The sequence below is a fragment of the Anas platyrhynchos genome, chromosome 11 (assembly GCF_047663525.1).
Source record: "Anas platyrhynchos isolate ZD024472 breed Pekin duck chromosome 11, IASCAAS_PekinDuck_T2T, whole genome shotgun sequence".
Lineage (NCBI taxonomy): Eukaryota > Metazoa > Chordata > Aves > Anseriformes > Anatidae > Anas > Anas platyrhynchos.
In genome coordinates this window covers 16655087-16682868 of record NC_092597.1, presented here as the reverse complement: position 1 = coordinate 16682868, position 27782 = coordinate 16655087, and the positions used below count along the sequence as shown (strand labels likewise).

Genomic DNA, 27782 nt, shown 5'->3' with positions numbered 1-27782 from the left:
AAGCAAATTGTTTTGTACTACTATAATAAGTTAATCTACTGCAGTTGTTTGGTCGAAGTCCCATTACTTAACATTTATTAGAACTTAGTAGTATATAAAATCAATGAAAGATTAGCTGAATGCTTGGTTTCCTAGATCATTTTAAAGCAGACATAAATGGACTTGAGCTGTGTGCACACAGTCCTTGCTGTTTGCAGAGAAACTAAAACCACAAAGCTAAAATCCCAAAGAGCAGTTGAGATTTTTCTCTTCATTAAATTTGTTTCAAAGGAAATAAAGGAAAATTACAGAATACGTTAATAAATCTGGTCTTTACATTTAGTGATTGCCATAATGCTCGTAGGTACTGAACACCACAAAAAACCCAGGTGCTAAATAGTGGCTAATAGATATTTTTATTTTGATTTTAATGTTCTTATGAACATGTCATTAAAGGTGACCTAAAATGAAACGTTATAGTAGGTACAATCGAGCTTCTCTAGCAGCTTTCTTCTGTTTGGAGCATTTCTTGAGTTCAGTTGAAGAAATGTCTCATAGATGCTGTACCTCTCACTCATTACAGCACTGTTATAATTAGCCGGTCAGGATTCCTTATTTGTTAGCCAGTGGGTTAATGGGGCTGCCTCCTGGCAAGCCTGCAAGCGAATAAAGAGGCATTTCACTGCTCTAGGATTAACAGTCTTAAAAACATCCAGGTTAGGATGTGTACTCTGTATTTCAGGGATGCTTTTAAAGGTAAATGAAACTTGTCCTGGGAAGCAGGATTATTCCAACATGTACTTAGTGGAGATCTTGCAGCTCAAGAGCATTGGGATCGAAGTACAAGCTATATTAATGGGTGAGCTCTCAGCCTCTGAGGCTGAAAACTACAGAATGCCAAGAGAAACAATTTGTTTTTTGAGCACGTTGTGAATTAGGAAGGTCCATTTATTAGCACTGCAAAACTCAATCAATAATGTAATATGGCACTATTAGTATTTTGAAAAATCAAGCTTAACCAACTTGAATAACTAGCTAAAAGGTGCATTTTTGTTCTTCTCAGTGAAATCACCTGGCTTGGCATTGCTCTAATTTTTGAGAGGTAAAACATTTTAGTAATTATCATTGCTGACTAAATAAAAAAGCTTAATATTAAAACCAATGAGTAGCTACAGAATTTTATGTAGAGATAACTTGGACTTAATGTGAATTCTAGTGAACTAACGGCATCTACTGCAGTGGGCCTTATCAGGGCTGTTTAAGTAAACAGTACTGGAAAGGAATTGATGGATACTTCAGGTTTTTGTGACAGTACCAGGGATTTATATGTAGAGTATAATTTTGATACAGATGCAGAAAATTATGTAGGATAGCCTGGGATACCAGCTGAATGATCCAGGGAGAGATGAAATGTTTATGATAGAGGTTTCAACTAAGTTCTGTGGGTAAGTGTGCTTTTATTTAAATGTTCTGTTATCTTAAGTAAACTTTTACTTAGTGCTTCCGTACTCAAACTGCATACAAGCTCTCTTATGTACGTAGTAAAATATATTTTTTTAACTTCTGCTTTTCTGCTAAGGCTACTCGTGTAGCTCAGTGATGTGTTTTTTTTCTGGTGAACCTTGCTTTCCAGTTCACATTTGTAAGAAATAGCTCATGTTTGTAGTCCATGATTTTAGTAAATGATTTATTTAAAAAAAAAAAAAAGCAAATAAATACTGTAGCTTTAATACATTTTTTTCCTTTGCATATTTTTTCTTTTCATATACTAGTTTTGTTCTTACCAGTCTTTCATTTTTATCTTCCTCTCCAGGTTTCTATGGGAGTAACTGATCTTTCGTGTTTTACCTCTTGTCACAAAACATTTATCACTTTTAGCCTCACTTTCTATTATTAATAGAGAGTTTCTCCTGTAGAATATCAGTGAAAACTTGGCGTACCCCACATCTTTCAAATGTAAAATTCTACACACAGTTTTATTCCATAAAAAAAAAAAAAAAAAAAAACAACAGGGGAAACCCCAGCCTTATGATGGAATATAAATGTAGCTTTCAGTTTTGGAAGTAAGGTTTGCTTTCCCAGTTTGCATAAGATCTGTAAGATCTGGAGCAGTTCAGAGGCAGTTGGGGGTCAGATAAAGGAAGCTTGGGTTCTCTGATAGTTTCTCAGATGCTTTGACATCTGAAGAGTTTCACCTCAAGGAAAAGCTGGATCTACCAGCTATCAGTCCTTGGCTGAAAGAACTGAATTTGAATCCAGTCTTTTTTCATTTCCATAATATCTGCTGGACTTTATCTTTCTCGTCTTCGCTTGTAGGTTCAAGATGAAAAGTATGGGATGAGGAGGGGAAACTCTTTTCCCTACATTGTAAGTTGTAACAGGTTGTTTGGTAACAGTTTGAGAAGTTAGAGGATGCTGGATGCTTTTTTCAGCTGCTAGTTTTAGTTTAACTGCAATAATGGAAATTTTAAGGGGGAGTGAAGTAGTTCAAAAGAGTGTAGGTGAAAGGTTCCTAAGGAAAACTAGGGGAATGTGCTTGCATTTTTTACACAGCTTTCAAAGAAGTATTTTGTCTGTGCTAGTGAAATGTTGGTCTGATCCAAGTGGATATAATTTAGGAAGCAAGCCTTTCTAAACTGCATAGAAACTTAGCGTGAAGTGCAAGTGGTGTAGAAGTTGATTTCTCCTTTTGTCCCGTCTTTAATCTGAGACTGAAACAATCCCTCTGCACTGTTTAGCTCACGTGGGTGGAAAAATGCAAACAAAAAACCCACCACAAAACTGGAATGCACCAATATCCTACTGTTATCTTTTTGTAGGTGCAGCGTATTTTAGGTTGATTACTTCAGTTTGTTGTCAAAATGTTAGTAGTGATCTTCTGGTTAGGGTTAACCTTAAGTATTGCATTCATTTGGAGGAGACTATGTTCTTCTTTCTAGGTTTGATTAAATGCACTTAAAAGGTAAATATAGCTGTTAGTCCCCTTCCTGTGGGAATGACCTTTTTCTTTCAGAAACTCTGCCTGGTAATAGAGAGGCAACAAACATAAAGCATCCAGAGCAGGGGGAGAGAAGAGAACAGAAGAAATGTCAGGAGCTTTGCAACAAATGTGCTCGGTTCTGTGTTGAGCCTGCAGGGATACAAGGACTGAAGCGTGCTTCATCTCCTAGGTGCTGTTTTCATGGTCAGTCAGAGTATGTTGAAGTTCAAGCAAGCTTGGCACAAGCAAAGCAGTAGCAAAAGCTTCTGCCTCTAGGAGGAAATCCAGGCTCTGGTTGTTTTGATCAGCTAGGAACATGTTCTGTAAAACAAGGAACGTCTAGCAGGCAGGCCAACTTGTCACCTGCAGAAAAATGAGTGTTTCTTCATGCTTTATTCTTTTTCGGTTAGTTGGCAGCTTGTACTGGTACTGCCAGTGCTTCTGTTCTCTAGCTAAAGGCAGAGCTGGGGCTGGGGGAAGGGAGGGAACCGGTTCAAGCAACACAGGCAGCAGCATCCTGGAATCCAGACAAAGTACAGCAGCTGGGAGTGGTTGCAACATATTTCCTGCGAGCTCCAAGCAGGGTGGTATTGCACTTTACCTGGCTTTTTTTTCTATTGTGTTCATCGTGTTTAGTTTATAGATGGAGCACTAAGCACTGGTGCCTTGTTATCTAAAGGTGGTTTAGTAGCCAGGACATCTATAATTATCAAAGAGGATTTTGAGTTAAATCTCTGGCTTCCATGGAAAAGCAAACAGATCTAAAATTTATGGTTACTACAGTAGGTACAAAATGACTCGTGGCAGCAGTAGAAAAATCTTCCCACTCGGTTCCACAGAAAGCAGCAGCCCTTAAATATTTTTAAACCTTTTTTAGTGTGAGATTTCATATGCACAAAGAAGATCTATGTATGTATTAGAGCCTTGTTATGCAGGGAACAGTGCCAGTTTTTCCTAAATCTGGCTAACAGTTAAAGGCTTTCTGTAAAACTTATATTGAAATAACTGGATCTTGCTGCAAGAGGAAATGCAAGCCTGAGAGTTTTAGCTCCTAAATGCCAATTTATGGCATAAAGCTTTCTTAACAAATTAATGAACATAGGAATGTCTGTTCCATATAATATGGCAAGAGTTCATTTCAGTAACTCTTACTTCTTCTGATACTTACCTCACATCTTTTGATCCTTAATGCATTTATACTTATATTGCAAACCTTTTAATGTTATCTGTCCACTCACATATTTGCCCTTTAACAGCCATGTAAAGTCACTTGCAAACTATTATTTTATAAATTTCAGGAAAAGAAAGCTGCTGCTTGCAACATAGATGGTGATTTTAAAATGGTTTGTCTGTCCTTGCCATCTTAACATTTGAAATATGCTACTCACTTGTGCAAAGTCTCTGCTATTCAGATATTTTTCTAGCTGTTGTTGTCTCTACCATGTTTTGGTACAATACAAAAAAGACAAAGTGCTACTTCCTTAACCACCCTCTAACCCGCAAAAAAAAGAAATAGTAGCACGAGGAGAGGGGAGAGCAAAAACCACCTGGATTATGGAGCAGAGTCACTGTCAACTGGCACAGAACTAGCAAGGTCCTCGATGCATCTGACAGCCTGTGTCTAACAAAAGTCCAGCTGCACAGAGATGCCTGCAGCTATTTCCTGACAAATGTCTGGGCTTGCTGCTGTATTTTATTCTTTACCACAGTGGTTCTAGTTCTGCTCCCACTGATGCTCCTCTGAGCTGGAGCTTGCTTTTGTTCTTTCCCTCTTTTGCTGCAAATACTCCTAGCTTGTGTGTACCTTACTAGAAACTTGTCCTGCTGTCATACAGCAATAGCTGCTTGGCAGAGCTCGGATCTTAGCACTTCTTGGAATTAAGTGTTGTTTTTTTTTTTCTGGTTTCTATTTCTGTTTTGTAATGTAAGGAATGTGCAAATACTTGAGGAAAACCAGCCAATATCTATTTTTACCTAGGTAAGGCAAATACTACAATTACTTGTTTATAATCTTCCATGTAAGCTGTCCCTTTCAGACATGGCAAAATATAAAGGTAGTCTGAAGGTTGTCCCAGCAAATCTCTTTAAAATGAGATAGGCGTTTACATACCTCCTGAGTTTCAGGGTAGTGTACTTCCCCTTATATTTCTGTGCATCTTTGGCTATTAGTATTTTATCTGTAGTAAGTGACGAGCCCCTGTGTAGGCTTTCTCCAGGTGTACATGAGCAGCAGCATCACAGTAGTAGAGACTGTTCTGAAACACTGCACATTGTATGGCTTCAGTATTGCAGCCTTCAGCAAAAAATAACGTTGCTTCAGCATTTGGAAGGGAATGTTTTTCTGAACCAATCCTAATAATATGCAAAGCTTCTTATACTTTTTATAAGCAGATCTTAAGAAACAGACCAGTAGCACACATAGGAAACACTTGGTGTTGGATGTTCATTATCTTCCAAAATTTGGTAACACTGAATCTCAAATCTAATTTTTATTTATTCTGATGTATAAAGGGATGGACATCAATTTTTTTCCTTTATGGTATTGTACTGTGGGTTTTGTATGAGTGTTCAGTGAATTCTCTCCATGAATTAGGTTGAAGGTTCAGAGGGAAGGAGTTCCAGTACCAGTGCTGTGAGTACGTTATACTTCAGACATGGAAGTTGCAGCAAAATTGCTAACCCCAGAGCCTAAATTTACAATGTGGGATTTAGTTTTATCATATGACTTAAAGAGGGGGTAGGGAGAGAGAGAGAGAGATGCTTTTCCACTGTTCTCATCAACTTTTTAATATTAGCTTCAGTGTCAGAGAACGCAGAGCCTACACCTGAAGAACAAGACAAGTCACTTGACAAACCAAAACAGAAAAAGAATCGCTGTTTCATGTGCAGGAAGAAGGTTGGACTTACTGGTAAGAAATACCAATTTTACTTCTCTTTCTGAAAAGGAGATGTAGGCTTTGGACCTTTGAAAGGGTCTTCTCCTAGGGTAAAAATGGGGCTTGGACATCTCTTGATGCTGTAAATTTGAAATAAAAATTGGGCAAAGGTGTTTTCAGCTGGCTTGCACTAGGTTTAGTCTTTCATATATGCATTTTGTTTTTCAGCTTCCTTTTTTTTCCCTAGTGAAATTTATAATTCCAAATATTGCCCCTTTGAAGTCTGCATAGCTGAGGAATTGGCTGATGTTTGCTGCCCTTTGCTAACTACCTTTTGCAGTGGTTCAGTGAAAGGGCCCGAGGAGCTTGAGTTCTTTGGGGTGAAGATTAGCAAATTAAATGAGCAGGAGGTCTCCAAAAGTGTTTTGTACTAGTATATCATGATAGGAGGGGATGGTCAAGTCAAATCTTACTGTAATTGCTTAAATATATTGTTTGTGATTCTTATGCTTTCTGCAGCAGAGGCTCTTTGGCTGATTGACACTGGTGACTGAGATTTATTGATAGTGAGTGAACACATTCAGGATTTAAAAACAAGCCAGTCTAATTAAGAATGTTGAAATGTCTAAACTAATATTTGTGTCCACAGGGTTCGAGTGTCGGTGTGGAAACGTTTACTGTGGTATGCACCGCTATTCAGATGTACACAGTTGCTCTTACAATTATAAAGCTGATGCTGCTGAGAAAATCAGAAAAGAGAATCCTGTAGTTGTTGGGGAAAAGATCCAGAAGATCTGAACTGCTGCTTCTGCTGGAATACAAAATCCTTTGACCATCTGCAGATTAAATTGACTTGAGCTTTTTTCCTTAGTCATCAGGAATGTAGAGCAGTGTATCTTGCCTAGACCTTTTAATCATGCATGTCATCAGATGAATAGATTTTGTTTTTGTTTCTGTTTTTTTTTGAAAATGACTGAACATTTATTTTCATTGCAGTTTTCTGTGGCTAAAGACTTAAGTAAAACTTTACAAGTATTATCCTTTAAGATCATTTTAATTTTAGTTGAGTGCAGAGGGCTTTTATAACAAACATGGAGAAAATATTGGAGGGCTGTGCTTTTCCAGGTTAAAACATGCATGCGTTAACTTTGCAGTTTATTTTCTTGTTGTATATAGCTTTTCTCTGCAGCACAATTTCCTTTTTTTGATAATGCCTTGTATGGCACAACTAGTTATCAGTAACTGAATGTATTTTAATCATTATGGCTGCTTCTGTTTTTTTCCCCATTAACGAGAGGTTATACATGTTCGCATATTAGCTTGTTTGCACCCTCTACCTATTTATGTATGAATCATTTGTAATGAGAGCGTGTGCTGAGATTGTCTGTGTGTTTTTTTAAATTGGTTTTTGTTTTTGTGTGTATGGGGGGAAGGCTGTATGCACATCACTGACTGCAGGTTTCATTGGGATTACATCCATCAGTCTGTCTGTACACAAATATGAAGAATGATCTGAAGTACCTGTGCTGTATTTATGTTTATCCACGTCTTAACTTTGATTAAATAAAATTAAAAAAAAAAAAAAATTGAGCCCCTGTGGCTGTCACTAGCATCTGTCATCTGGATTTTTCCTGCTTTATTTTCATGGGACCTTCCACTGGTGTTTCCTTTACTTACAATGCATTGATCCATAGGCTGTACCTAATCCAATGCCAGCTAAGTTCTGGTTTATATATATAGAGAGAACTTTTTACCTATTCACTTGTAACTACAGGTAAGACTCTGATTTCCAGAAGCTTTCTATCTTGTACACTTTGGTATGCAGTGCTATTCAGATGTACGCAGTTGCTTCTACCTTGTATATTGATCCATACTGCACAGGGAGTTCTTTGCGCTTCCTTTGCAGTGTCACTCATGTCTGACAATGAACTTTAGCTGGGGACGTGCCTACAAGAGCAAAAGTCTCCAGCTTTAAGTCAGTGATTAGGCTGTGGATCCATGCATGTGTGACTATCGTCCTAAGTGATATTGCTGTGGGGTTTGTGATCCACTGTCTGACGAAGCACTGCCCAAACTTCCTTGAAGATGAAGATGGGTGAGAGAATGAATGGTTCCTGAGACAGTTTCTCTGGTGAGCTGTTCTTTTGAGGTTTGAAATCTGTAGGTTTCAACACTGAACACTGCACAATCACTGTCCCTACGCTCCTTAGTGGATCTACAGGCTTGTAAGTAATCCTCTTGGGGGGGGGTAGAGGGTATTTTTTTTATGATTTTGTCAGGGGTATTCATTAATTTCCTTTTAGTTACAACTGCCTGTTTTCTCAGATCAGAGTCAGTGCCTCAACTATTCATCCATCCTGGTCATCCATATGACAAAGGTTGAGTGGTTTGTGTAGTAGCACAGTAAATTCAGCCAGGGTTGCTTATCACAGAACATAACAGTACGCTAAAGTAAAACCAATTCCTCTCCAGATGGTACTGATCCCAAGTTGAAACTTCACTTTGGTGACTTGCCTGCTGCTTTTGAGCATTTGTGAAATAAATGAGATTGCATGGCTTTATTTAAAATGTTAAATTTTTAATCAAAGCTGACTGCATCCTTTAAAATTCTGAATGCTCTTTAAAAGCTATGGCTGGCAATTAGTAGATAAAGCACTACATTCAGCATATAAACACTACGCAGCAGAAGGAGCTTTCTCTATCAGATAGCTATGGAAAGTGATTTGCAGGACCCAATAATAATGAACTATCTTGAGCTTGCAAAAATGGTTTAATCACAATTTATGGAACACATGTGTGGGTGTTTTTAATAGTAAAGGAGGGTATAAATAACTCCAGCAAGTTTCAGTAATGGTCTGCTCCTATGGGTCAAAGATCTTACAGTTCCTCACAGCATTTGCTAAATTTTCTCTGACCTAGCACAGACAAGGGAAGAGCAGCAGCATCTTCTTTCATGGCTGTCTCTGCTTTCCTTCTCAGTTTGATTTCTTCTCTATTCACTGTTTCTGGTCTGTCTTCCTAAAAGTGTCTTTTTCATACATGCCCCTCTAGTCTGCCTTTCATCTGACAGTGACACTTCTGGGCTAAGCAGAGAAGATGCTGTAGGTTTAACAGTGGAGGAAAAAGAATTGAGCTTTGTAAGTTCTGCTATCTGAGAGACTAGAAGAAGGAAGGGTAGGAAAGCGGCTGCCCTTGGAATTCACATAATCTCTTTACCACTGCCTGCTGTGAAGCAACAACTCTTCTGGCCCTTGATTGTATGGTAGGAAATGTGACTGTGCCAAGAGGAAACTTGACTTGCTGTGTGGTGGCAGTACTCGGCCTAGGTCAGTATTAGGCAATTCTGTTTCTACACATCATTCTCAAAGCAACCTAAAAACCTTTGTGGCCTGGTTTATGCAGATAGGAGTTAAGAATATATATCAGGACCATATCTTTCAATAAGCTTGCATTTGGACTGGAAATCCTTCTTTCCCTAACAATAAGAGTTGTGTCATCTTTGTTTGCTTTGGCATTAGCTCCACGTTATCATGGTGGTTGATCTGCCTCTCAATCTGGATAACCAGTAATGCTTTATATTTTGTCATCAGCTTGAGGTTAGCAGATGAACACTTTAATTAATACCAGCGTATTCACAGCACCACAAAACACTTGAATAAATCTGTTTTTTTCAAGATGCACGCAGTGTTTGATACATACTTCCAAGGTCTTGTTTGGAGTAAGGTTATATGCACAGTTCCTATAAGCTTGGCACAAAACCTCTTCATTGTGTTAAACATTTTAAACAATCATTGGAATGGAGTTGCACCTAAGATACTGAATTTGCCTACAGGAAATTTTACAGGAGTCGGTGCTAGGAATTGTATTGTTTTAAATAAGACCCCATGCCAGACAGCACCATGTGAGCTTTCTTCTCCACGAGGGAAGAGCTGTCACAGATGGGTGGTTGTCAATGGTGTTGTGTCATCTTACACTGAATATCTGGCTCTACAGCTTGCTGTGTTTCTTCTAATGAGTCTTCTCTGCCAAAAAATAAAAAAAAATTAAAAAGTTGAGCAGCGACTCAGTTCTTTGGTTTGGCAGTCACAAGCCATCTAACTTTTTATTGAAAAGGGGTGGTCTTTGCTATTTAGTTTTAATTCCACAGATATTTCCTCATTGGTTACTACTTTTCCTGAATATGGATGTCCTGTGGGTAGGAAAAAGCTGGGGCTGGGAGCAGAAAAAGGCAAAAATCTCCCTGTTCTTTCTTTGTTGTTTGTACGTGTTTTTAAGCAATTGGGGCTATCTGGGGAAAATAGGGCTTGGGTACTGCATTACAAAACTGCTACGCACGTGAAGTGCGGTTTCAGGTGCAAGTTGTGCAACTTTCTCAGGGTTGCAGTGCTCCTGGGAGAAGACCTGCTCCATCTGACGTGGGCATCATCATCTCGCCGTCGCCCTGGCAGGTACGCAACCCACGGGAAGCAAACCAGCAGCGTGGCCCTGCTCTGACCACGCCGGCTGGAGCCATCTGCTGGGATTCGGCCACCCGCAAGGATGCAGCCAGTAAAAGGCGGCCCTGGTTTCACGGAAGGGTTTATCAAGCAGGAAGAGCCTGTTTCTCGCCAGGAACAGTTACCAGCTGCTGACTCACGCAAACCTCTGGCACTAATTAACTGCGGCGGCTGCCAGCAGGAGCAGGCAGAGGGGTGGGATGGAGACGGGGCTGCGATTGGTTTGGGGCCGAGGACGGAGGGTGGGATTTGGTGCTTCTGTGCTCCCCTTGGCGACATCTGGAGAGGTTCTTCCTTCCAGGTAGGAGCACAGCAGCCTGGCAGGTTCGTAAGCAGGGACTGCTGGCACTCAGCATGTCTTTCATCCAGGTAGACAAGGACTCAGATTTTCCTCTCCAAAATCTCCCTTATGGTGTTTTCTCCACGAAGGAGGAGGTGAGTAACAGCATGCGTTGCACTGGGCTGTTGTAATTGTTCGGAGCCTATGAATAAGAGGAGAAATTCCCAGCAGCGTGGGATAAGGAAAAACTTCACAGGCTGGGACATGGGTGCAGGCTTCCTGGTTTGAGAGCAGTAGCTGGCACGTTGTCTTTTTGCTTAATGTGGTTATTTTTATGACAGCTTCCTTGAAACTATGGAAAAGAAAGGGAAAGTGTTAGTACTCCCGACGAGTATTTTAGCTAATACATCCTAGAGTTTTTATGTGGTTTTGACTGTTGGGGTTTTGTTTGTTTTTGTAAAATCATTAAATCTGATCCTTTCACATCACTGTTTGCACTGACTTTTTTTGAACTCAATTCCTCATTCTCTTTGTGACTGGGTATAATTACACCTTCACCCTCAAGAAGCCACATTAAATACCGATTTCATCTGCCGTTAACTCTGTAGCATCCAGTCCTGTTTGCACAATATGAACTAGCATAGGGGGAAAATGAATTCTGTCCTGAAATAGCTGTATTTTCAAGTGAGTGCCTTGTTCTGTTTTATTTTAAGTGCTTGCTCTTCATCAGTTTGGTAGAGCTGGGTGCAGAAGCATTAAGCAGGGCACAAACTGTGTCATTTCCATCTCTGCAGCTGACCAGTTGTGGTTTATTGGGCGTAAGCACTGCAGCAATGTGTTAAATGTGCTAAAGTCCTAACTGCTATGCCCAAAGGCTACATCTTGAGCCAGATTCAGGCCTTGTATTTTATCCATCACGTAAGAAAACGTGGCTCAGCCTTTTCCAAAGAAGGTGGCTCCCAGTTCCTACGTGCTGAGCCCAGTTAGGCTGACTGCTGACCTCAGACCTGCAGACACCCGACCTGCCAGAGCCACTGAAATGTGCCCTGGAGAAGAGAGTGATTTCTGGGAAGGAAAAGCTAGAGGATTGTGAACTGAAACTTTGTTATTATCTCCTGCTTGCTGCTGTCTCCACTTATCAATACAGGTTCAAAAAGGAATTTAAGCCCAAAGATTGTGTTTTCTGATCTGGTATTTTCCCAAGATAAAACGAGATGGTTCATTTAATCTCTTCCTAGATGCGTGTGTTGTTATCTAACAAGTTTGGATTATTTTTCCACTTTCGCCAGTGACTGTTTGCTGAAGAAAACATCTTTGCCAAGATCTTATTAAAAGGCAGAAATTATTTGGGAAAATAACGTTTTAAAAGTGGCACAATGTTCCAGTGATTTCAAGTTAAAGCAGTCGATGTAATTCCTGTCTATCCCAGTTACAAATTAACCTGATGTGACCTCTAGAGTTTTCTGCAGGAATGTTTGCTGAATAAATACTTATTATCACATTTGGAAACTTGCTTAGAAATTAAAGACTAACAAACAGGTTTAATAGCATGGATTTTCATCGATGATTTTCCCATTTCGTTAATCTACTTTTCATAATGACTGTGACCAGTTAGTCTCTACTTGCTTAAAGGCATGAATAATTGAAATTTTGTCTTTGAACGCAGCAGTGTTTCTATAATTTCCACCCAGCTGTGGCAGAGCTGCAGTGGGACAGTCTGCACTGCTCCGGCACCGCAGGCTCAGCACGCGCCTGGCGCGGGCCCTTCGAGGACTGCAGCAAATGAACGCGGTCTTTGTTTGTCTGCGTGCATCTGGCAGGCAAATGCATCCACAGCAATCTCCCGTATGCACGGGAAGCTCTTCCTACACCAGGATCTACACCAGGGTTTGCCTTCAGGTGGTGGACTGCTGGCGTGCTATGAGGTTGCTCCAGGCAGAGTAACCTCCTTCGACCTTATGCAGGGATAACGTGGCCGAGCAAGATGCACAGCAGTGGAGCACAGAGCACCTTTCCTCAGCTCAGGGGGAGCTGGAGTGTAGAAACACCAATTTCTTTCTAATAATACACACACAGGGATGAGATCAATCCTTTGTGCCCATTGTGCATCTATGCTGCAGGTCCCCACCTGAAGGAGAAATAGCATCTTCCCACCTCACAACCTATTTCAAATACGTGAACTCATTCTGAAACATTTGTCATTAATGGGGAACGGGCAAATACTTCTGGAGCAGGGAAAGAAACCTCTTCATTTTCCTCTCCTTTCCCCAAAAGGCCGGGATGAGGGGAACGTGCTCTTCCATCCCTGTGAGTCTGGGAGGAGTCTGTGAGGATGCTCTGCCTCCAAGTTTTAATGTTTTTCATCAGTCAGCCTTTTCTGCTAGCTGTCAGTAGTAAACGGCTGTGACATTGAGCTCCTGGCCCTGATGGATCCAGCTCCCTGTGACCACTGCATTCCCCCACGCCCTCTTTGGAGGATTTTTGGGTACAAGCATAAATTCTTCTTCTCTTCCCCCTGCTCTCACCGCTTTGTAGCCTCGGCACAGGATTGGGGTAGCGATTGGAGACCAGATTTTGGATCTCAGCGTCATTAAGCATCTGTTCAATGGACCAGCTCTTGCCAAACACCAGCATGTCTTTGAGCAGGTATTTATCAGTTTCTTGTTTGGCTTTTTGCATGTGTTTTAGATATATTCATGAGAGTTGTTAGCAATGAGCGATGAGATGTATGCCATGAACTGGACATGGTGGCTTTTACTCAGCACTGAAGCTCTTGTTGGGCCAGTTTTAGCCTGGTGTAAATGTCAAAGAGCAGCACGATGAAGCAATGCTGCCTAAGTTTTGGGTGACATGGAGGGGTGAGAAAGAAACATCCAAAATTAGCAAAATATTTCAGACCACCTTAAGGCCTTTTCCATCGGGTTGGTTAGCACAGCACATAGTGGCACTAGCAGCTTCCCTTTTGAAACTTTGGATTTGAGTCCAAAGCAGAAACAGGAATCCAAATTTCCCAGGGTTTGGTGCTGGGGGGCATGCCTCTGTGGCAGAGCCCAAATTTCGGGCAAATTTCCCCTCACAGGGAACATGGGCTTGTGCCATCAGTTGTGCTCTGCTCTGAGGGAGAACCCATCGCTGTGGAGGCAGCCAGGGCAGCAGGGGGTTTGGGACCCAAAGGGTGTTTTTATGAAGCGAGGCACAGTCTGCTATCTGCCTCCCCCTCCTCTCTGTCACCCCACAGCCCACCCTCAACGCCTTCATGGGGCTGGGCCCCGCGGCCTGGAGGGAAGCCCGCGCCCTGCTGCAGACGCTGCTGTCGGCCACCGAGCCAACGCTGCGGGACAACGCGGGCCTGAGGAAACGGTGAGCAAGCACCAGGCCCGAGGTGGCCACACACCATCTGAGGGGGATTTAACCCAGTGTTGGGGTCTGCCGAGAGCTGCCCACTCCTCGTTATGTTGCTGGTTAATCCTCTCACCGCCTGCAGATCCGGGGCGTCAACCCCTGTTTGGGAACATGGAGATTACACCCTGGGGTGTGCCTGGATCTGCTGTATCCCTACAGAGGGACGAGCTGGGCTCTGGGGACACCTGGGGCTCCACACACAGCGTGGCAACCATGGCCTCCACGCGGGAGGTAGCCTCGAAGCCTCTGGTCCGTGCCTCCCCCACCTGCCCTGCTTCTGGTCATAACCCTCTCAGCAGCAGCAGCCTGTGCAGTCTAAATTTTCCTGCATACCCCAAACTAGAAAGGAATCACTGCAAGGTTTGGCAAAGCAAATTAAAGATTGCGCTGCTCGAGAGAAACGCTCAGTCCCTTACGTGCTTGTAAACCACTTCAGGGTGAGAGCCTCAACTTGCAGAGAGCTGAAGTCTTTGTCTTTCATTTCAGAGCATTTGTACCTCAGGCTTCTGCTACCATGCACCTGCCAGCACACATTGGTAAGCCTCCCGGAGCCGCCGGCTGCTCGGTGCTGCCCTTTGCCCTTGCCCAGAGGAGCTGCTTTATGTCCATATTGCTCAGACAGATCCTAGCTGCAACAGGGAGTGGGCTTTGTAGGAGCCAGAAGTAGAATATTGTATGCAATGAATGGTAGGTGCTGTCTGCGACACAGGAATAGAAAAGCCCAGAGAAGCTCACCAGCAGCCAGAAAATTCCTGGATTTTCACTAAATCAGGGTTGTCTCGTGCCACAAAACTATTGTCATCAGATTTGCATCACCAAAGGCCTTTATAGGCCTTCAAATTTATATATGTATCAAAACCAGCTCAACCAAAATCACTGGAGAGATGTGACCAGCCCAGGATTGCGTGAACTTGCCCATTCCCCTACCAAGCACTGCTCCACGATCCTTTTGGCTCACGCGGGGCACAGCGGGGCTGTGGGACAGCCAGCCTTCCCCTGCAGGAACCGTGACACCTTCTGCAAAAAGTGCCGGGCTGAATAGGCCCATGTTTCCCCAGCAGACAGCTCGGTGAAGGATTGCAGACCCCATGCATGCTGCTAGTGAGAGCACGACCCTGGCAATATCCCCCTGCCAGCACCTTGCAGCTGCGCGTTATTTAGCTTCCCGCAGCGTTTATGTCCTTGTGCTCCAGTCCTGCTTGTACGGAGAGCAAGCACTGCCTGTATCCCCTGCTGGGGCTGCGAGATAACACACCGAGGCTGCAAAATAATGCAACGAGGCTGCAAATTAACACAGCGAGGCTGCAAACGAGCGCCAGGCCGCCGAGCTGCTCGCAGCGGCGGCAGCAGAGGGCAGCAGCCGCCCGCCCCGCGCCAGCCCCTGGGTTGTCTTCGCCGCGGGGGGCTGGAAACCAAAAAACCAGCCGGTTTTGTCATCGTTTTCCAGGCGAACCACATTAATCACCACCCTTACGCTATTCCTCACAGCCCCGTAGTAATCATGTGAAATGCTGAATGGCTCCGCTTCACTCTCTGCATCCCCTCCTGCTCTTTGGATCATGTATCTTGCGCTTTAGCCCCTGCAGATGATGGGCTTTCCCACTGCTGATCCACATTTGTGTTTGTTTGTTTGTTTGTTTTTCCATTCAGGAGATTACACCGACTTCTACTCCTCACGACAGCACGCCACCAATGTCGGGATCATGTTCCGGGGCAAGGAGAACGCGCTGATGCCCAACTGGTGGGTCACACAGGTGGTTCCCTGGGGCACCTTGTTTTACACAATCTTCTGTCGGTATATGTACATTTTTAAAAGTCTGGGTATTTTAGCAAAATACTGATTTCACAGTGGACAAGAAACTGTGAACTTTGTGAGTGTGTCAAGAGCTCAAAAAGAGAACCAAAAGCCCCGTTTCCCCAGCCTGTGCTGGTGCACCAATAGCAATGCACACCTCTGGTTCAAGGGCAGATTCACCTAAGAAATTGTTTTGCCACACGTCAAGAAACCGGGGTTTAAGCTCTGAGGAATTTAGGGGAGCAGTGGCACAAGAGAAGCACAGCTCCATGGCTGCAGGACGGTATTTTGTTCCCATCTTTACCTCAGAGCAGGGAAGGTGCAATTGTTTGTGCCCATCCATCAGAGCTCAGACCTCAAACTTCACAAACTAACCCATGCTCCATGATGCTCTTTCACAAGGCTGCACTTACCTGTGGGTTATCATGGCCGGGCATCTTCTGTCGTGGTGTCTGGGACACCCATCCGGAGACCTGTGGGACAAATGAAACCTGACAACGGTGAGTCCATGGCAGGCTTTAAATGTGGCTTCTTACTCCTTATTTAACTTTTATTTTCCCCCCACGTCATCCAGTAGTAGGCAGCAAGTGTCTGGGATGCCCAGGCTGGGTGAGGGCAGAGAGCAAAGGAAAGCCCAGAGCTAAATCCATCTTATGTCTGCATGCCAGGCAGCATCAGCTGCTTCGTTTTTTTCTGCATGATGCTTTCATTGCCCTGTCTGCTTCCCTCTCATAAAGCACTCTTCTTTCTGCCCACAGATAAACCTCCAGTGTTTGGTGCTTGCAAGCGTCTGGATATTGAGTTAGAAATGGTAAGACAGGCTATTTGCCTTGCCATTGTAATAGAGAAATATTAAAGAAAGGAAAGAAAAAGTAAATTCAGCTGCTTCTAAAATTAATGTCTTGAGGTCCATTCATTCATTTCATCTGATACCTCTGTGTAGCAGGCAACGAAGAGTTCTGTCATGGAAATCTTCCTGCCTGATGGCTGGAGGGTGTTTTAGCTCATTCAGTGCTTTGCTAATTGAGCTTTCAGGCTGGAAACAGCTTGTCTGGCCAGACCCGAGCAACCTGGAAGCATGCGGCATGTTCTTCATATCAGGCACCACCGCCTGCTATCTGGCCAGCAGTTGCCTTTGCCCTGCAGCCAGGATCCTTTAGCAGACAGGGGGATTTTAGAAGTCCAGACCACCCGTGCTGTGAATCCAGAACTGGAGAAGCCGGGAATTGCTGCGAGTGCCATCCAAGCACCTCGCCCTGGCTAGGAAGAGAAAACCTGTGCTGTGTGTGTTGGAACAAAACATCTGTGGGAGGTGCATTTTGTGGCTTAGCCTGGTCCTAAAGGATTATTTTGTAGTTTTGTAGGATTGTTGTTTGAAATTTATACGATATATATCATCTGGATTGTGATTAGGGAAGACCATTTTACTCCCATGTTTTGGTGCAGTCAGGCACTTGTTTAATGGCTGGCTCTTGGCAACACAACGCTCCCAAGCACTTCAGAGCTGCCAGCCTTAAGGAGGGGGTGAGAGAGGGAGTAGGCCACGTTCCTTGTCTAATTGTGTCTGGGAAATGATGCAGAATCACGTCCTGCCCAGCCTTGGTTGTTCACGCATGTAACCCTCTGTATGGTAAAGATTTCTGACTTCAGAAACTTAATCAACACTTTGCTTTTTAACTTCAGGCATTCTTTGTGGGACCTGGAAACAAGTACGGGGAGCCAATCCCTATCAGCAGAGCCCACGAGCACATCTTTGGGATGGTCCTTATGAACGACTGGAGCGGTAACCAGCACTGCGGGCATCTGCCTGGAGGGGGGGATCACAGCACCGTGGGAAACCCTAGATATGGATAAAGGATGTCTTTTAATAACAGATTAGGGGGCATTGAAATCACTGGGTATAGTTGAAAGGGATCAAAATGAAACACTACCTGCATTTCTCAAGCTCTTTCTAAACCTGTCTTTGATCAATCAGTAGAACCAGTGATTGCTGCCTAATGAAGATTTATTTACTTATGAAGGAGCTAATATCCATCTAGTTTCTTCTGAGCAGGGATGGAGCAGCCCTAAGGACGGCGATTTCATCAGAGGATTGATTTCAGTGTCAGGATTAGGGAAAGGATTTGACAATCACAAATCCCTCTCTCTGTTCAGAGATTTAAGCAGACAAAAGCATTGTTATCAAGGTGAAATTAGCCCTATGACTGGCATGGACCCCTGGCAGGGTGTCAAAGCATTAACTAAACTGGGGAGGAAAATGTGGTTATCTGAGGATGGCCTGGCTTACTTTAATTATCCCTGCCTTTTCTTCCTAATCTAGCCTGTCTGAGAAATTTGGTTTGAGGGTTGGAAAGGGATGGATTTAAATCAGGGTTTGGGCACAATGTCTGGAAATGGGTGGCGGTGACATTTCCAAGTCCATGCAGCTGGTTCAGTAGCTGTGCAGAGGTCTGTGTCTTCAACCAGTGTGAAAGCTCACAACAATTACTGTGTTAAATGGCATTGCTTTCAATTTTTCCTTCCTAGCTCGCGACATCCAGAAATGGGAATATGTTCCTCTGGGCCCATTCCTGAGCAAGAGCTTTGGCACAACCATCTCACCTTGGGTTGTCACCATGGAAGCTCTCATGCCATTTGTGCTGCCCAATCCTGTCCAGGTTAGCAAGGGGAAGACTTGAAACTTCGGAGAGTTTACAAGCATGATCCTGCATCCACACACATGGAGAAACCTTGAGCTCTTTGAGTCAAATGCTGATTGATGTCACTGGCATGGCCACATGGCACCCTGACTGCCTTCCTGCCTACTTGAGCAGGGCATAAAAATTGTCTCCTTCAAAATATCTTGAAAATAAACTGATCAGAGAGCTTCTTGGTAGTGCTTAGCATTCAAGAAGCAGTAGAGAGAGAGTGGACTCATTCCAAAACACTTTGTTCAAGCATTTCCAGTTGTCTGTGTTATGTAGGCGTTTCGTTAAAATGGAAAAAGATAATGAAGGTCTCACAGAGAATTTGCCATCTTCTCTGTGCAGGCAGAGAACAAAGTTGTGCTAGCACCATATTTGTTTTGGATTAACATCCACACCAGAGTGATGGAGAGGGATTTTGGAGCCCAAGTGCAAAAAAAAGGGAATTTGGATCTGTGGATATCACATCAGCTCAGAAAGGTCTTTAAAAACATGTGCATGAGAGCAAGAAAAGCAATAATCTGAACAGTAATAGTGGTAAAGTAAATGGGGCGTGCAGCACAGCCTGCATAAACAAAGTCACCGGGACGGCTCATGGAATTTTTCCTTTCTGCTTGTTTAGACTGACATGCCTTTTATATGTTATTAGGATCCCAAGCCACTGCCCTACCTTCGGGATGAAGAACCCTACAACTTCGACATCAATCTCTTTGTTGCCATTAAAGGTATGGCAAAGCTGAGCAAGTTATAAAGCTGAAATTGCCAATTAACGACTGCAGGACCCACCGGGTACACCAGACAATTTGCTCTTGGCTCTGCAGTGCTCCTTTTTGCCTCTGTCAGGGAAAGAAGGAAGCTCCTCGTGCTCCCTGTTGGCCATGCAGCAATGCACCAAGGAGGGAATGCTGCCCACCCGGGGCTTGCAGATGAGCAGCTCATGAGGAGGAGGGTCCCTGCGGGGGCTGCCTGCAGGGCACGGAATGAGCAGCTGTCCACGACTGTCAGATTTAAGCCCAGCACAGCCCCCAGCTAATGGCCCTGCTGAGCAGGAGGTCCAGTTGCTGCTCCTGTAGTAGAGGAAATGGGTAGCTTGATGTTACCCTGGTGCCAGCCACACGCTTGTTTTCTGTGAAATGCTGGCCTTCATAAGGGAATGGAAAATGTTATTGCTTCTTTGCTGCAAGGGATCGCAATGATAAAAGGAGTCATCCATCTGTAAAATGAAAAGACTCAAGCATCAGTCATCCAACACAAACGAGTTGTTTTCCTGTTTCTTATTTTTTATTTTCCTCAGGAGAAGGAATGAGCACGCCAACTACTATATGCAGATCCAATTTCAAGGTAAGACCTCAGTCTCTTGCCTCTGCTGGAAATCTTGCTGATGCCATCAGCTCCACTTTGGTGCCGGAGCACCGAACAAGGGAGCAGCTCCTCCTGCTGCTCAGCTTAGGATTCAGGCAAAGGCAATTGCCTCTTGCTGTGCCAAGGTGGAAGAGATGTGCCAAGGTGGAAGAGAGCTGTGCAGTCACAGCTGGTAATTTCCACGTGTTCACAGCTGCAAACCCAGGGCTATCCTGGGTGCTGCATGGGCAGGGTGGTGGCTGTGGCAGCATGGGCTGATGGGGACATGGTAAGCCAGGGGGCGTGTGGACCAGCTGCAGCACGTCTCAGGCAATTTTGTATTCACATGTAGTTCTGTGCATCTACAGCAATTACCTTAATCAGTAAATCAGTAGTCAGCAAATCAACAATTAGGAGATTTTTCTGTGAACCTACTGGGCCTGACCGTTGATCCTGTGTTAGCAGTGCTGGCCTTAAAGAGAAAGAAAAGGAGAATTGACATCTAACTGAAAGAGATTTTAAGGGACTAAATTGCAAGTTAAAGTCTGAATTTTATATGCACATAACAGCTCCTTGTCATCATTTAGAAAGCAATCAGCTGGGCCACAGTAACTATTAAAAATATAGCACCGAGTAGCTGTGGATGTTATTTTTAGGCTGCTGAAGGTTAAATAAGGGAATTTCTTTAGTGACAGTCTGACCAGCATCATCCAGAGAATGCAATACCTCGTGCATAGGCATGCAAGAGGTTTGCCTTTCATTGCTTTAGCCTCCTCCTCCCTCTTGCAGCACATGTACTGGACGATGAAGCAGCAGCTGGCTCACCATTCGATCAACGGGTGCAACCTCAGGCCTGGCGACCTCCTGGCATCAGGAACCATCAGTGGGCCCGTGAGTGTTCAAATACTGATAGCCACAGCTACCTGGTCAGTAGCCCAAAACCGACTGAGCAGGGCTTTGGGTCAAAGTCCTATTTGGTTTGAGCAGCCATGAAAATGCCTGCAGTTGCTTCCTAGGCATTTTGTGCTAATGGTTTGGCAACCCCAAAATCACACTGAGAGGTTTTTTAATCATTTGTTGTTGTTTTTAATCTCTCCCGTGTTCCTTTCCCTAAGAACTATTTAACTCTAGATGCAAATTAATTTGTGTATAAGCATCCACACAAGCCTATTTTTGCTTTTTAAATTATTATTATTTATTATTTGTGAAATTATTATTATTATTATTTGTGAAGAAAATATTAAAGGTGCATGAGTATAATTTGTAGATTTTCTAATACAACATATATGGACCTAACTTCACAAGCTATTATTCTCCTTGTACAGACAGTTGTTGCAATATCTGAGTAAGGTATTGGCACTTGCTGAAACATCAAAGATAAATGCTCTTCACACTGTCTGGAAGACAGCTTCAGGGAAAGTGGTTTCCAGACAGGGTTACCTGTACTTCCATTCTGAGCACTTCTGAAGTGTTTTCTGCTTCCTCTAACTCATTGCACTGCAAATTGACATTGAAGATGTACAAACCTTTGCCAGCTTTGCTCTTCTGAAGAACAAAATGTAAATAAAACTGTGAAACACAGGCTACATGAAAGCACTGGATTTGCAGGAGTGCCCTATATTTGTTTCCCTTCTTTCTGTAGTAGGCTCAAACTTAAAGGATTTAGGACTATTTTAAACAGAGCAGATAAAGGCTGGAAGGCATGGCTGCTCACAGTGAGCAAGGAAATAAAATGTGGAGGCAAAACAATAAGACAGTATCAATGAAAAAAATCAACAGCAGCAGCCCATTCTATATTTTTATTTATTTGTGAATCTACCTCCAGTGGCAAGTAGCTTAGCAGTGGGACAGGTGCTAAAGAGCTGTTTATTTGTTGATAACTTTTGCTGCAGGAACCTGAGAGCTTTGGCTCCATGCTGGAGCTGTCTTGGAATGGGACAAAAGAAATCCCCATTGGCAGTGGACAGTCTCGCAAATTCCTGCAGGATGGAGATGAAATCATTTTAACAGGTAATGGCCGAGCTCCTGCTCTTACACTGTACCTAAGAGATGTTTCCAGATGTTGATGTCAGTGGCACAAGCCCCTGACCAGGACACAAGCTGTGCTCCATGTGCCTGCTGTGCAGTCCCAGCTGTTTCCATCCCACCTACCACCAGGTAAAAAGAGGCAGATAGAAATTTCCCTGTAATAAATGCTTTCTGGGTTAGTTTATTTGTTTTGTTAAATGAGTGAATGACCTCGCTATGTCTGTGTGTGAGTGTTAGTGGGATGTTGGGGTAGGTTTGCTTTTATGGGTGAAAATACCCTGGGACTAGCATTAGCTGATGTATTGTTGCCACCATGGTCCAAGTTTACAAGGCTTGGCAAGTCTTGAAAAAAGTCATTTTGCAAATAATATTTCATTGGCGACGTATGCATATCCAATTTAATGGGTTGCAAATTCAGTATGTGGGAAGTAGCATGAAGCCTGCTAGAACAGCTGACCAGGTCCCCTCAGAAAAGGGCTGCACTTGAGAACTCTTTCATACTGGGCCATGGTTTTAATTTTCATTTTGAGAAACTAAGGATTTTATGCATTGAAATCTAACGTGGCCTTTTGTGATCCAAATCCAACTCCCTCCTCTTTTTAATCCACAGTCCAGTGCAAGACAAATCTATTTTTCTTTTCCTCTCATCTTGTCAACCCCGTTACGGCTTCGAGGTGGCAAAGAGTTGACAAGAACAGTCATGTGAAACTTATTCAAACGTCTTGCTATGTTGTCTACTGAATTTTTAGAGAATTTTGGTGGGATTTTGTGCACCAGCAGCTCCCACTCTGAGACCCAGCCAGTAACACGCCTGGCTCTGAAGTGACAAGAAAACATTTACAAATGTGATGTAGGCCAGAGAAAATGTGAGTGAATAACGTCTATGCAGTAACTGGAAGGATGTGAAAGTGTGATGTAGTGTGTGTCCACAGGTCTTCACCTACTTAATCCAGCCCACACGGTAATAAGAAAAGATGGGATTTGTCCATAGAGGCATTGCCATATGCCTGCATCTCCTAGTGCTGGTGTTTGTGAAAGCATGGGCTACTTGTTTTCTTTCTGCACTACGAGGCATTTACTTCACACCCCTTAGGATCTTCATTTAAGCTTTTTAACTCCCCAGGCAGTGATCCAGATGCCAACACTAAGCCTCACAGCAGGATGCAAGTGGCGAAATAAGATTGTGGCATGTGCTGCAAGCTATCATTGCCTGGTCTAGTTAATGCAGGTAAAATCAAAGGTCCTTCACCTAGCTGTGTTTCTACCACAGAGGTGTTTAACTGGAGAAAGCCCAACATGGTAAAGCAGAAGCACATCTAAGCAAAACATGAACCTGAAGTTATGCAGGACACATGTTGGAGCAGCGTTCATGGCAATGCTGAAATGGATGAAGTGACAAAAACCAGCAGCATGCACGTAGGTGCACATCACAGTCAGGTCAGCCCTCCAGACACACCTCTGGATCTGCAGCACTTCCCCTCTTAAGATATTCAGCATGAGGAAAAAGAGGGTTTGCACGCAGGAATTGCCACTGGGCTTGCCCATCTACGTATATATGCTGGATGAATGTCTAGGGTTTTGTTTGTTTGTTTGTTTTAGGGTGAAATATCAGAGTTATGTTGTGCTAAACTTTTGGAAGAGCACTGCCCCACTGTTCTAGCTCTTTGCCAGGGCTTGGCTGGCTCTGATGACCCTCCATTGAGGCAGGAGGTGATAGGAAACAGGAACACTGCAAACCAGCTGGGGGTAAATGGCTGCCAGACACAATCTGGATTTAGCTTTTAGAAACTAGTCAAAATGCACAAAACTTTCCCACACAACTCCTTGCTGGAAAACAGCTTTTTTTTTTGTGCTGTAGTTATCACTCAACATGGATCTGAGTGGTGGTTATGGGCTATTCTTGGCCAAGACTTTCAGGAATTTTGCCAAAGCAGTCTAAAAATTCTTGTTCTTTCAGAAACATTTTTAACAAAAAGCAAGGACCTTTCTGTGGAGAAAAATAAGTAGGGCTGCATTCCAGTCTGCCAGTGATGGCTGTGTGAGCTGTCCCAGTGGGGCTGCAGCCCCAGTGCCTCCTGTTTGGCAGCCCCTATACCGGGTTTGAGTTTCTGTGAGGTGCTGCCAGCTTTGCAAAGCAAGGTGCTGAGACAGCTGGAGACTGAGATGTACTGGAGGGAGATGGAGATGGAGGTACCAGGGAGTCCCTGGTACCTCTGACGTACTTCAGCCCTCAAACAAGCCTTTGTATATTCATGCTGCAGTGTGTAGATGTCTGATGCTGCTGTCCATTGCCCTCTAGAGGTGCAGGTCTCTCTCAAGTAACTATACCAGCAATCCTAAATTAGGGAGCAGGTGTATGAATGTCTCTTTGGAGTTCCATGCTGACATCCTGATCTGCAATGAGCACCTTGCAGTTTGGGAGCTGTGGGCATGTGGTGTCCAGCTGGGGGACAATGAGACTAGACTGTGACCCATGCTGACCTTTGTGCCCAGAGCAAGAATCCCGAATGCCTTTTTGTATGATGACGTTGCTGTTAACCTGGGTGAAGGCACCGCTGCCCCAGGAGGATGGTCTCACGTCAAGCAGCCTGCTGTGCTGTTTCAAACCAGCTGCGGTTTGTGGTGATGGGGGCATCGCGCCATTCACGAGAGCCACGTGCTGCTGGGACTGCCTGCGGGGACAGCTGGGGATGTGCTCCTATTTAGTGATGTATGGCAGATCCAGCACCTTAGGGCACCCCTGAGGCAGGGCTGCTGCTATTGCATCCTCTCCCCAGGCAGCACCACTAGCTCTTGCCAAGTGCCCAGCCCATAATTCCTAGTCTCCCATTTCAACTTAGTGTTTTTGCTCACTTTCATCTCTTCTCCCCTCGTGGGAACCATTTCAGTGCCCTACTGCACAAAATGAGAGAAATACTCTGTTCCAAAAAGTACATCCCGGGGAGGGAGCCCTGTTAGCGGTGGCTCGCTGAGGGTGTGCAGCAGCCGGCTGCACAAACCTCGCCGCAGCTCCTTGGCACGCTGCTCTGGCCGACACTGCCGGCAGCACAGAGCTGGCTTTGTGAAATGTGCCGCTCCTTGGTGCTGCTCTAAATCACAGTCGACAGCAGGGATAACTAAACTGGACTGAAATAATAAGCCAGTGCTCAAAGGAAAGCTGGCAATGGAGCCTGATGAGAAAAATGGAAAGTGAGCTGAGCCTCAAAGCAAGCGTCTTACTCTGGTAATGTTGAGGATTGAGGATGGCCTAGCAGGTACTGGGAGGATGTCTGTGGGATGGATGTTATACAGGTACTTACAGACACTGCTGTCCTAGGGAAAACTTCATCTCTGCCTGGCCGTGACAGCAGCGCTGGTGGGCTGGTGCTGGCAGGGTCTGTCCTGCTGCAGCCTGAGCCCACCCCATTCTCCTCTTCCTCCCCTGACCCCCTTGTGGGTGGGGATCGGGGGTTGAGCTCTGTTGTGTTCACGTCCCTCCCAGCTTCTCAAAGGCATCTGGCTTTTATCACAGGCGGGGAAGCTGATGTATTCCATTATTTTAGGAAACCCATCTCTAACTATGAAATCAGCACAGCATGTGCCACTTGTGTCCTTCCTTTGATCAGCTGTTGCTAGCGGAGAGCTACAGTAGGTCTCCTCGGCTGCTTCTTCCCAAAATAGTCTTCCCAGATGGGCTCGGAGCCCCTCGCTGTGTCCGTGCTCTTCCTTCCCCTGCAGCTGAGCTGTGGATGCTGGGTTGACCCATGGCAGCGAGGGCTGCAGTGGCACCTGTGTCACCGTGTCACCTCTCCCATCGGTCTGCGCCCTCCTGCAGTGGGACATGTCGTCACAGACCAGTAGCTTCAGCAGCAGCCAGCACACTTGCGGTGTCTGTCTGCACAAGAGGATAATCAGATATTTTGTGTTAGTTACTGAGTTTCTTGTGGAATTATGCTGCTTAATTTAGGTCTTGTTGTTTGGGGGCTTTTAATGACTGTCCCTCTGGTTCTAAGCACCCCGATGGCCTAATGCTGGAGAGAGAGAACCCAAGTTTATTTTAGTAATTGCAAGGCTGAGCCAGCCACAAATCAGCTTAGATTGATGATGCTGCAGGTTGGGTTTGAAAACAGGAATATTGCACATCTTGTTTGTTCTTTGATCATATTCACTGAACTTGTATACTGCTGTTTCACTTTTTTTTTTTTTTTTTTTTTTAAACAATCTATTTGAACTTTTTTCCACCATTGCATTTCTGAAAGTTTTTATTTCTCAGTCAAACTTTAAGAATGCTGTACTCTTAACCTCAAATATCCACCTGAGGATACTTACACTCATTTTTGGTCTCTCTGTGTCTTTATACATGTGTATTCTTGGTAAAACCCTGCTGTCCTCACAGCACAACCTCTCCCTTCTTTTCTGGCACCAGGTTACTGCCAGGGCAGTGGCTACCGTGTGGGGTTTGGCCAGTGCTCAGGAAAAATCCTTCCAGCCGTGTCAGGTCCATGATGACTGCAGTAAGGTGGTGTCTGAGGAGGAAGAGAAGAAGGAGGCGAAGGAGGACCAACCCCCCCCACCTCTAACAGACGTGAAGAGAAGAAGGAGGAGAAGGAGGACCAACCCCCCCCACCTCTAACAGACGTGCTGCTTAACTCAGATTTATTATTTTTATATGAGTGATTGGAATCTTACTGTTTTTAATTATCAATAAATATCTTCAAGATGAATGTGGCTCTGTGGTGTGGTAAGAAAAGGTTTTCAATGCTAGCTTAATGTTCTTGGAATGAGAATAGGGTGATTTAAAGAGAAAGTGAGATTTTTATCTCTTCTGTATTAATATTTTTATCGCAGCTATAAAAAGGACTTCAAATAAACTTAAATATTCAGAGCACTGGGTTGATAATACCAGCAGAGATCGAATGCTGACTTCTGGTTTCTCCAGTGTTCATCTTCTGATGAAGGTGAGTTTCAGATGGATGCTAAAAACTTGTGAACCCCCCCGAACAGAAGAGCTACAGGAGCATGCCCTCAACTAACACATAACAAAGCAATTGGGAAATGTGATCATCGATGCAACTGAAAGCACAAGAAGGCAAAACAAAGAGGCACTAAACAACCTTTTAAACAGAGTGAAAAGAAATTGTGCTGTACCAAAGGCTGTGCACCAGCTTCCCTGGTGTTAGGGAGGGAAGCTGGTGCTGTCCCCAGGCACCCAGCAGTGGCTGTCCCACCTTGTCACCCCCCAGGGGCCATGACATGGAGGAGGCTGCCCCCCTCCTTTGTGCCACCCAGTGCCATGGCAGCTCCTTGCAGCAGGCAGCAAACAAAGCCACACAACACTTGTCTCAAGTGTAAAGGGCATCTGCCACGTCCTGCTGGCCTACAAATCAATTTAACTCCGTGGCCGAGTGCCAGATCACATCAATTAGAGGGTATTACTGACTGAAGGAGCTCGGGAGACCAGATAATGAACTCTGGTACGGTGCAAGGGAAACTCGCTAAATATTTGCTTGTTCCTCAAAGTGAAGGGGCTGATGAGGCTGCTGGCTTCATGCAGGGACAATAGGATGAGCTGTTTTCCATGGCTGCCCGGTTGCTCCTATTGAGGCCTGCGGGTAATTTTGGGCAATGTGCCCACACAGCATCGTCACCTATAGCTGCAGCTGCATCCCAAGAGCCAGAAGCCCCTTGTGCTGGAGTTGGTGGGCAGCAGGAGGGTTGCTATATGGAGCTTTTGAGTTCAAAAGTCTTGTTTGTGGAGCTCCCTGTAGGAGAGGGTATGGGCCCATCCGCTTCAAAGCCTAGGCAATATGGCATCAAGCCATGCCGATATTTAATGTCATCCAGGGGGAGCATCCAGTACTCATCAGGAATGTGACCCCTTGGCGAGGCAGGAGAGAAAAGCGAATTTGGAATGAAGATTAATGAAAAAATGTGACAGAGTG

General features: G+C 44.3%; 2 protein-coding genes across 5 annotated transcripts in view; both read left to right on the top strand.

Moving 5' to 3' along the window:
- Window positions 1-7425, top strand: part of ZFAND6 (zinc finger AN1-type containing 6) — a 43878-nt gene extending 36453 nt beyond the window's left edge. For 3 of the 4 annotated variants that reach the window (XM_072043567.1, XM_027466724.3, XM_027466725.3), the window contains 2 exons: window positions 5755-5868; window positions 6485-7425. In XM_072043567.1, the coding sequence (XP_071899668.1) occupies window positions 5755-5868; window positions 6485-6633 (263 nt within the window). In that variant the 3' untranslated portion in view covers window positions 6634-7425. Of the gene's footprint in view, window positions 1-5754; window positions 5869-6354; window positions 6402-6484 lie in introns of all 4 variants that reach the window. The other variant, XM_072043568.1, reaches the window with a different exon arrangement.
- Window positions 7426-10509: 3084 nt separating this feature from the next.
- Window positions 10510-26564, top strand: FAH (fumarylacetoacetate hydrolase). The gene is made up of 14 exons (XM_005027150.6): window positions 10510-10766; window positions 13147-13257; window positions 13850-13971; window positions 14500-14549; window positions 15664-15754; window positions 16211-16308; window positions 16567-16619; window positions 17492-17591; window positions 18335-18465; window positions 19142-19217; window positions 19787-19833; window positions 20623-20724; window positions 21726-21843; window positions 26267-26564. Exons 1-14 carry the CDS (start codon window positions 10686-10688, stop codon window positions 26344-26346), a joined length of 1260 nt encoding a protein of 419 aa, XP_005027207.2. The 5' UTR covers window positions 10510-10685; the 3' UTR covers window positions 26347-26564.
- The last annotated feature ends 1218 nt before the right edge of the window (window positions 26565-27782 follow it).